This window comes from Syngnathus floridae, chromosome 11, assembly GCF_059516105.1.
Source record: "Syngnathus floridae isolate MCC-2025c chromosome 11, RoL_Sflo_1.0, whole genome shotgun sequence".
In the NCBI taxonomy this organism is placed as follows: Eukaryota; Metazoa; Chordata; class Actinopteri; order Syngnathiformes; family Syngnathidae; genus Syngnathus; species Syngnathus floridae.
The window spans coordinates 7,725,146-7,734,863 of NC_142423.1; the positions used below are offsets into that span (position 1 = coordinate 7,725,146).

General features: G+C 45.5%; 2 protein-coding genes across 3 annotated transcripts; one reads left to right on the forward strand and one right to left on the reverse strand.

Annotated features, from left to right (window-relative positions):
- The first annotated feature begins 559 nt into the window (after window positions 1-559).
- Window positions 560-7,612, forward strand: tmcc1b (transmembrane and coiled-coil domain family 1b). 2 transcript variants are annotated; one of them, XM_088390632.1, is made up of 8 exons: window positions 560-725; window positions 2,264-2,427; window positions 3,370-3,413; window positions 4,044-4,805; window positions 4,909-5,328; window positions 5,544-6,028; window positions 6,111-6,246; window positions 6,655-7,612. In XM_088390632.1, the coding sequence occupies exons 4-8, from the start codon at window positions 4,203-4,205 to the stop codon at window positions 6,973-6,975; spliced, it is 1,965 nt and encodes a 654-aa protein (XP_088246758.1). In that variant the 5' UTR covers window positions 560-725; window positions 2,264-2,427; window positions 3,370-3,413; window positions 4,044-4,202; the 3' UTR covers window positions 6,976-7,612. The 2 variants fall into 2 exon arrangements, with proteins under 2 accessions (XP_088246758.1, XP_088246759.1); XM_088390633.1 differs by lacking the exon at window positions 560-725 and adding an exon at window positions 807-1,020.
- Window positions 7,613-7,875: 263 nt separating this feature from the next.
- h1m (linker histone H1M) lies at window positions 7,876-9,707 on the reverse strand. The gene is made up of 5 exons (XM_088390635.1): window positions 9,424-9,707; window positions 9,084-9,340; window positions 8,527-8,713; window positions 8,406-8,458; window positions 7,876-8,237 (listed from the first exon to the last, which is right to left on the reverse strand). Exons 1-5 carry the CDS (start codon window positions 9,509-9,511, stop codon window positions 7,932-7,934), a joined length of 891 nt encoding a protein of 296 aa, XP_088246761.1. The 5' UTR covers window positions 9,512-9,707; the 3' UTR covers window positions 7,876-7,931.
- Window positions 9,708-9,718: the final 11 nt, after the last annotated feature.

Consider the following 9,718-nt stretch of genomic DNA (forward strand, 5'->3'; position numbering starts at 1 on the left):
CTCAAAAGACGTCTTTGTGTGGAATTTCAGATTCTCCTGCCAACAATCCATCATAGTCCAGCTAAGCAGGAGCATTATCCTGAGTCTCACGCCATGCATGTGTGTACCTTGACATCCAAGGTCATAGCTGCAGGAGCTAGTGATGAATGGTTATCCAGTAGCGTCACAGCTCGATGTGGGTAATTCCCTTTTTTCCCCCATTTAACTACAAAATTAAAATTTTCTTGACTCATATACACCAGAGAAATCTGTGATATGCCCTATTTCATTCACACATTAGCAGACAGCAAATAACGTTATTTTTTTAGGTGTATACAAATTTGTGAGTGAATGTGTCAAAAAAACTGCATATCTTCACCATAATGAGTGTACACTGGCAATTGTTTAATTGGTTTAATGAGTAGCCAGGATCGTTCATGAACTTGAATCTGCAGTCTAAAGGGCACAGTTCGTGTCATATTGAATAAAGTTGTTTATTATAAATGTTAATAAAATACTAGTTTAATAAATATTCTTGTTCAGGTTACACTTGTATTAGACTGTCATTACATTAGTGTCTCTGTCTATAATTACACAGTTATGACGCAGACTACAGTACTCTCGTCTTGTGTGGTTCAGGCGTTGTTGTGTATTTTGACGCCGAGCACGCTATATGACGTCATCGTGGGAGTGTTCCTCCATCGGGAGAGATGAACGGTCACAAACACAATCCTCTCAGCGCCCATGTAAGTTGACGCCGACAAAATCGCCGACTTTGTCAATTACTCTCTGTGTGAAATCCGCTTCGGTGAACCGTCGTACGAAACTGTGCGAGGGTGAAAGCCGCTTGGGCTTGTTTGGGCGGTTGTCGACGCGTCTGATCGCCCGGAGCCAGATAGCCGCCGTAGTCGCTAGCCGCGGAGCTAGCCAGCATGCTAAGTGACAGGCTGATTGGCCAGTCAACCAGGCGCTCAGTGGGCGCCTGTTTTGCGGGCCCGGCTAGTCGGGGTGGGGCGAGGTTTGTTCAGTCCAAATCGTCTTGTAAGTGTGCTTAACAGGTTAATATCTTAAATATGTAAATAACGATAGTGAGGATCCGACTCTCAAGGTGGAGTACAGCCTAAATATATACTTGTTATCCAGGTCTTAAAACTCGTGATTTGCAAACGGACTGGAGTTGCACACTTGAACACTGTCTTACAACAATGACGGTTACTATCTTATTGTGAAGTTTCTCTAGGGTGATGGTTTAAAATGCACGTTTTAGTCATCTTAAAATATAATAAAATCCGCATTTTTGCGTCACTGGAGAAAGTAACACACGGCGAATGACCCCAATGTGTCTTCACGCGAGTAATGGAACACTCCAACATTACCGGTGTGCCCCGTAAAATAAAATGAACACCCTCCGGCGCAGCAACTTAGCTTCTCCTGCTAAAGTGTCCAAAGACAAGACGAGCCGACCTAAAATGGGCACAGCAATGTACACAACTCTTAACTACCACGTCAGTTAGCTCCAAATTCTGTTCCCTCAACAAACTACGTCGGTATTTAGTACTTTAATTAATAGTTGTTGTTTATAACGTGTAAGGGAGGCCTACAAGGTTTAGCTAGCAAGCGGCTTGTTTCATCCTCTTCTTAACTCTAAACCGTTGAGCTCAGGCGATTTGTAGTCAAACAATCGCTTGTTTGTCTTGTACATATTTGTCAAGTAAGGCAGCTTATGTGTTTCTCATAACATCTACCCATTTTCGACACTGAATGCACCTGTAACTTATTATTTACCCATCATGTCCTAAAAGAATGCATGAAACATTTGTATCAACTGTAATTTAATATTAGGCAAGCCGGCAGTGCTCCCAAAAGGGGACATCCATCCATTCATTAATTAACGTGTGTAATTACTAGTGAAGGGCTTTGGGTGTCAGTGCTGTGAGAATAATTAAAAGATCCTTTCAGAACATAGAGCAGGTCAGCCAGCTACAATGCATTTTTGTGTGCTACCTCACGTGTAATGAACTGCTGCTGTCCTTTGTGTGTCCTTCGTCATCCACCTGACGAGTACACACACATGAAACGTTTGCTTTACCTTTCTGTTCTGGTTTAAATAAACAACCTTTGTACAAAAGTTCAACTTCGACAAGAGCCTTTCTGTTTGACATAAGCTTCCTGCAGTTCCCGAAACCGGCTTTGAGCACAAGAGACTCTCATGCGTGAATATTAATGAATATTTTTTAACGTGAGGGAACAATATTTATTCTTGACTCTTTTTAATATCTTGCAGCATGTCATTTTTCTAAACCTGAATGAAGACAGCTGACTAAAAACCAAGAGCCACTGTCAGATTTTCATTTGGAGTGCTTCCCCAGCAGAGGTGGAGCTGGACATTTGCTTGGAATTTTAATCCTTGTACCCTGCCATATTATTTGCTGATGACTACATCAGAAGGTATGTTAATGTTGTTTTGCTCTACATATATACAATAATTCCCGATAGACCCCCCCCTTTTTTGTGGTCTCCATCCAAATATATTATCCACCAGCACAAAACAAATTTTACTATTCCAAATGAATTAGTGCTGATTTCTGAAACAGTTATGCAAGAATACAAATTGCCTCTTGCCTGCTTAATGGGTCTACATCACAAGTTAAAGCTCAAATGCTTCACAACATGCACAACACTCAGCTGGTGTGACCTTGTAGCGCTGCAATGTACAAAGAGAGATAGGCGAGTGTTGGCTGACCCATTTCAGCAAGATCACTTTGCCCTGAGCTTAGAGACGGACGCTGCTGTAATTTCATTGCCCTTGGAGGATATTCGCTGCAAGCCCATGAGGAACATTTTCTCCTCATGTTGCATTTTAGGTGTCCACAAACACACCACAGCAGGCATGGTGGTAGGGTGACAGCCACAGCTTCACGGCAATAGAAATGTGACAAAACTAAGGTTAAACATTTCAAAGCATGTCAGGCGAAACCCCCAACTTATGTCACTAGTTGCACACTGACACTTCCTTTGAGCGCTCTTTCTGCTCTCATTCTCGCCCTCATTTGTTGTTTTGACATATTAGAGGTCTGACTGGTAAAGCAAGCTGAACAAATGCTGTGAATCATCAGTTTTGTTTTGTAATTAATAGTTTTTGTATCCTGAGAATTTTGAGGATCATACTGCTGTCATTGACTCACGCAATTAATTTGCTGGGTGTGTTTCCCACACCTTAAATGTGCGTCCTTTTCCGTCACCGATGCCACTATGTGACGGGTTGGGTACACTTGTTTGCTGCAACTCACATAGCATGTGTAACAGACGCCATTTGTATAATGACACAGTTGTGGCAGGTGAGCGTGTGTGTGTAGGACTGTGTTAATTTTTCTTCATTTCTTTCTTTAGCCAATCCTGCTTTGTGAGTCAGACGAGGAAAGGTCGGGCTGATGGTAAGCGATCGTGAGTCCTTTATCACTTTTATTGCAGGTGTCCATCATATATTGTCAAATATTAGAAAAATTCTTGGATCAGCCCCATTACTTTTAGCTTATTGCAGGTTTTGATATAGAAACAAAGAAAATTAAGCGGAAGGGAACGAGGCCGCCGGTGATTCATAAATTCCTAATCGGCAGATCATTTTCACTTCGGGTTTTAATTTGTATCTTATCACAATTTATATTTTGTTTGCACCATCCACTTCCACAAACAGACATTTGAATAATTTCTGAAATGGAACCTTGCCTCTAGATCCCAGAAATGTCGAAATAAGAGTTGGTCTAAAATTGGTCATCAGCAAGATTCAACATTTCAGAAACTGTTCTCAAAATCAGTTTTTTTAAATTTTTTATTTGAGCGCACTTTTTGTTGGTTTTAGCAGGTTGGTGCCACTGGTCATCAGAACTCAAACTGTCCTCTATGCAGGATTTGTAAGAATTTGATTTTTTTTCAGGGGAAAATGGATGTCTCTACACCAACTTTGTTTATTTTTCCTCACTGTTTTGTATTCTGCTTCATGTTCTGTTGATCACTCACTTCTGCATGTTATAATTCATTTTTTCTATCATTTGTTTTTGTGGTAGACAAGCATGACATTGAGCCAAGACACAGATGCATGCCCACTCAGAAAGTTCAACTGAGCGCCATCCAAGCAGCCTCACACAGGGGAGGGGCGGGCGGTGTCGACACCATTTTGCTAGCCCTGTGCACCCCCCTCCCCTGAGTAGAACTGGAGGCCTCTGATGGATCAGGGTTGTAGCGAGCAGTGTCCAGAGGAAGCGGACTCAGGAGGCCGGGCAGAGCCGGAGGGCAGTCGGAGGGCGTCAGAGTCCGAGCATGGTTTGTCCAAAATCACCCATAGCGCCCGGGAGAACATGGGATCTTTGGGTCATGGCCTGAAGCAGCTCTTCCAGCCGCAGCGCAGACGCTCCTCCGTGTCCCCGCATGACACCGCCGCTTCCTGCGCGAGCTCCAATGTTTCCGAGACCACTGACGTAGTCTCGGAAGGCGGGGACGCTCGAGCCCCCTCGGCTCTGTCTTTGGATTCTGATGGCCCCGCCGCCTCCGCCCCTCCCGCAGCGCTGAGCCGGGTGCTGCAGCAAATCCGAGGTGCTCCGCCAATGATGAAGCGAGGCACCAGCCTGCAGAGCCGTCGCAGCAAGGCGGGGGTCGCCGGGGACGCCCCCCAGAAAGGTAGCCCCCAGATTCACCGGCGCAGCACCCACGAGGCCCTGCTGCAGGCTGGGCGCCCTCGCTCCTCCTCTACCACCGACACGCCCAGCTGCCCCGCCCTGGCAGACATGCTGATCACATCTGGCTACCATTCTACCGAGGAACCTGACAAGGTTGGTAGTCAGAAAATCAATCAAAGCAAAAGTGGTAAAGATACATTAAAAATGTGTACTGCTGATCTGGAGCATTTTTTTCACCCTTCCTCTCTTGCTACAGCCGGATCGCTACGATGGATCGGCTCCTGCCGGGTCTCCGAATGCCGTCTCCTGCGGCTCAGACGGCTACGACGTGGTAGACAGCACGCCGGACCCTCAGCGTACAAAGCAGGCCATCGCCCAACTGCAGCAGAAGATCCTCAAACTCACCGAGCAAATCAAAATCGAGCAGACGGCGCGCGACGACAACGTGGCCGAGTACCTGAAACTGGCCAACAATGCGGACAAACTGCAGAGCGTGCGGATCAAGCAGGTGTTTGAGAAGAAGAATCAGAAGTCCTCACAGACCATCCAACATTTGCAGAAGAAGTTGGAGAACTACCACCGCAAGCTTCGCGAGGTGGAGCACAACGGCATCCCGCGCCAGCCCAAAGACGTCCTCCGGGACATGCACCAGGGCCTGAAAGATGTCGGTGCCAAGGTGTGTGCTTTACCTCTCGTTCTCTCAAAGCTCATGCATTAAATATTCCTCAATCAAATGTCTTGAAGCAGTGCTTTCTAAGCAACGGTCTAGTTAGCATTCACTAAACAGAAGTGTGCTCCAGACCTTATCTATGAATACTGACCATCACCATCAGTGACAGCCACCCCAGCCACCTCATTAACAGCTCTGGAAAAACCTTTGACCTATGGCAGGTGACGGGCGGACTCTCCAGCATTTCCCAAGCCACTCACTCCGCAGCCGGAGCTGTGGTGTCCAAGCCGAGGGAATTCGCCTTTCTCATCCGCAACAAGTTCGGGAGCGCCGACAACATCGCCGCCCTCAAAGATTCTCTGGACGAGACGCCGGGCGACGAGGGGGTCAGCCCCGCGGGCACGAGGACCCTCCCCGCGGGGCACCTGCAGTCCAGTCCAAAGTATGGCAGCGAGGACGACTGCTCCAGTGCCACTTCGGGCTCGGCGGGGGGCAACAGCACTACCGGAGGACCCGGGGGCCCTCCCAGCTCCAGGGGGAACACGCTTGATCCTTCTCTGGCAACGGGCTTCGACGCAATAATCCACGAGATCCAAGAACTGCGGGATAACCAAGGCCGACTTGAAGAGTCCTTTGACAATTTGAAGTCGCACTATCAGCGCGACTACACGATGATCATGGAGGCCCTACAAGAGGAGCGATTCAGGTTTGCTTTACTATTGAGGACTATACGAGTACATGGAACAGCTTACAAACTACACGTCAACGCCGGTGTTGCTGCTGTGCAGGTGCGAACGCTTGGAGGAGCAGCTCAACGATCTCACCGAGTTGCACCAGAATGAAATCCTCAACTTGAAACAGGAACTCGCCAGCATGGAGGAGAAGATCGCCTACCAGTCCAACGAACGAGCCAGAGACATCCAGGTAAGCGACACTGGCCGCACCTTTGATAAACAAACTGTGCGTCACCTGCGGTGTGCCGAACCTTTGTGTTCGCTGGCCAACACAAAACAAAATAGGGAGTGCTGTTGACAAGACAAACTCATCTACAGGAATCAAACCACTTCATTTACACAATCTGTTTCCAACCCTTTGAGCTCAGGCATATATTTTACATCAGAAAAAAATGTATGGCACAATTGCAGGCAAAAATAAAGGCTGAACGAATGAATCAAAATGATTAGTCTATTTTCCATAAATGCAGTTTTAAACCAAGCTGATCAATTACATTTAAATCAAGATGGCAGTTTGCTAGAATGCAACTTGCACTTGTTTTAATTTGTATCGCGTCTAGATAATATAAGTGCTTAAGAAGCTATTTGTATCCTATAGGAGGCGCTGGAGGCCTGCCAGACACGCATCTCCAAGATGGAGTTGCAGCTGCAGCAGCAACAGCAGCAGGTGGTTCAGCTAGAGGGTCTGGAGAACTCCACGGCACGGACGCTCCTGGGCAAGCTCATCAACGTGCTGCTGGCCGTCATGGCCGTGCTGCTAGTGTTTGTGTCCACGGTGGCTAACTGCGTCGTGCCGCTGATGAAGACGCGCAGCCGCACGCTCACCACAATGCTCCTAGTCATCCTGGTGGCCTTCCTGTGGAGGCACTGGTACGCTTTCTCAGAGTACCTGCATCGCTTCCTGATGCACCCCAGATGACGCGACGGCGCACGGGACCTAAAAGCGTTTGGACCTGCCACACGACTTCCCGTGCGGCAGCCCTTTTCACGCTCATCACTTCATCGCCCAAGAGAGGCGAGGCGGCTCGTCTCTGGTGCAATTGTGGCTTTGAGAGAACCGCACACTATTTCTCTCGGAGTCAGTTTGTTTACATGTGGACCACTTTACATCGTCGCCCCCACAAGACATTTGAACTTTTCATTGCTTTTAACATGACTCCTTGAGGTCTTTGAAGGCATATTTATTTTTTTAACTGTTATTTGCAGATGCCCCAGTTTTAAGTTGCCCATTCACCTGTTTTTTTTTTCTACTTGGTTCAAATGAGCTTTTGTGACTAATTTCTCAAGTATTGAGCGTTTGCACAGCAGCACTACAACACTGGCTCCAAACGATCATCATGGCTTTGTATGGATTGTGCAAGTCAAGTGGAAGTTTCACTGCTGATCTAAGATGAACTATGAACTTAACTAACATACTTGAAGAGCACTTGAAGTGCTCAAAAGACTCAGTGCTTCCGTACTGTTTCTATGAGTGACAATGAAATAGTCTAGACCTGTTTTTTTTTTTTTTTTTTTTAAAGATCAATAAAGTCCCTCTTTTAAATGGTGTAATTCAAGACGTGGTCACATTCATTTTAGTGTGAAATAGTACTCAAAACAACTTGTGTAATTGAATAGAAAACAAGCCCAAATTAATAACCTGTCCAATTGAGTTTTTGGCACAAAGGACAAGTGTCAGTGATGTTCTTGGAAATTTATTTTTGAAATGGAGCCAATTTGATTTGATTTACAGAGTACACTAATTGACTTGAATAGACATGGATCCTAACCTGAGCGAGGGGGGGGGGGGGGGGGCAGTAGTCAAGCAATAGTCAGAAGCTATAAAAGTTTATATTCTTTATTGAAATATAAATTAAAATCTTCTAGAAACTACATTCACGCTACATCCTTTTTCCTCACTCGTTTAGCTGCTGCTTTTGGGGCAGGTTTGTCAGAATCTTGGGCCGCTTTGTCAGAATCCTTGGCAGCTTTACCCTTTGGCGCTTTTGTTTCCTTGGGTTTTGCTTTCTTCTGAGCAGCCGCAGGTTCCTTAACATCCTTGGGTTTGGCTTTTTTCGTCACTGTTGCTTTCGTTTTCTCACTGTCCTCATTGGCAACTTTAGCTTTGGGCTTCTTAACTGGTAGCAACTTGGAGGGGGGAGCCTCCTCATTTTTTGTAGACTTACTGGCACTCTTTTTAGCCTTAACAAGTGGAAACAAATGTCATTAAAACACCTTGTAAATCAGACTAATATATTTTGCTTTTTCTGATTGTATGTAGCGAGAAATGCTGACAATCTGTGAAAAATGCCAGGACATAAGCCAAAATCCTGCATTGTCAATTAAAGCCCACTTCAATTTAATTCTCACCTCTTTCTTTGGTGGTTTTACTTTTTCCACTGCAGCAGCTTCCTTTGAGCCACCTTACACACAAAATGTTTGTTATTTTTACATTATGGTAGTTTCAATAGAGCCAATTAGGTTGACTTACTAGCTTTAGTCTTCTTCGAGGTTTCCTTTGCCACTTTCGAAGCTTTTGTCACATTGGGTTCCACGTTCTCGGATTTAACTTTGGGCTCCACGCTTTGTGATTTTGCTTTGGGCTCCCTGCTCTCCGATTTTGCTTTGGGCTCCACGCTCTCAGATTTTGCTTTGGGCTCTTTACGCTTTGGTGCAAGCTTCACAGGAAAAATAAGAATTGACGCAGTTTCCTCTCCACACTTGTCTAAATATTTTCTATTACTGCAGTGTAACCAAATTAATCATCAAGGACAATTACACTATCAAAATTAGTTATCACACACAATATTAGTTCAAGCTGTAGTTGTGAGAGCAAAAAGTAAAGTTATGGTTCACCACTAGATGGCAGAAGGTGGTGCAAACTTCCACCTGCTGCCATTTATCAACAGAAACTTTCGTCTCAATGGAATAACCCCCAAACATTTTTTTCGGTATCCTTAAATTTTACATTTGTTAGGTGACATTTTCGGCCATAAAATTGGCGCCTTCGCTCAAGAAAATATTGAAAAACATGCTTCATTACTGTACCCGAAATTTGCCAATGACGCCGGTAGTGACGGTAGAGTTGGCAGGCCGAACCAAGGTGCCATCCTCCAGGCCTTTCTTGATGGCTGTGCGGACTAAATACTTGAGACGGATCTGGTCCACAGTGGGGTACTTGCGCTTAATGAAGTTCTGAATGGCTTGTTTGGAAACTCCCTTTCGGGAGTCCAGCTCTTTGAGCGCCTCGACCATCATCATGCTCGTGCCCGGATGCGTAGTTATTCTCCGCAGAGTCACGAGACCTAAAGTCAAGAAAATAATGTTAAACACGAACCAAACCACGGCCGCTTAGGATGACAAAGAACATGTGTTTTGTTATTCTTACCGGACTTTCTCGCCACATTTTTGGGGACTGGCGAGTAGCTGGCCGTCTTCACTTTGTTCAGAATTAACGTTTGCCTTCTAGGCGGCATAGTTTCTTTCTCAAGTCAGTTAAAATTAAAAAAAAATATCGACGATCATGCAAAATGTAGAAACACAGAAAGTCGCCCTTCGTGCTAATGGCGCACATCTCTGACTATATAGCGAAGAGGCAGCAGGTGACGGTCTTCCAGCAGCCCTTGCAAACAATTAACAATCAGGATGCTTCTGTATGACTCCATTAATTTTGGCACTTTCAG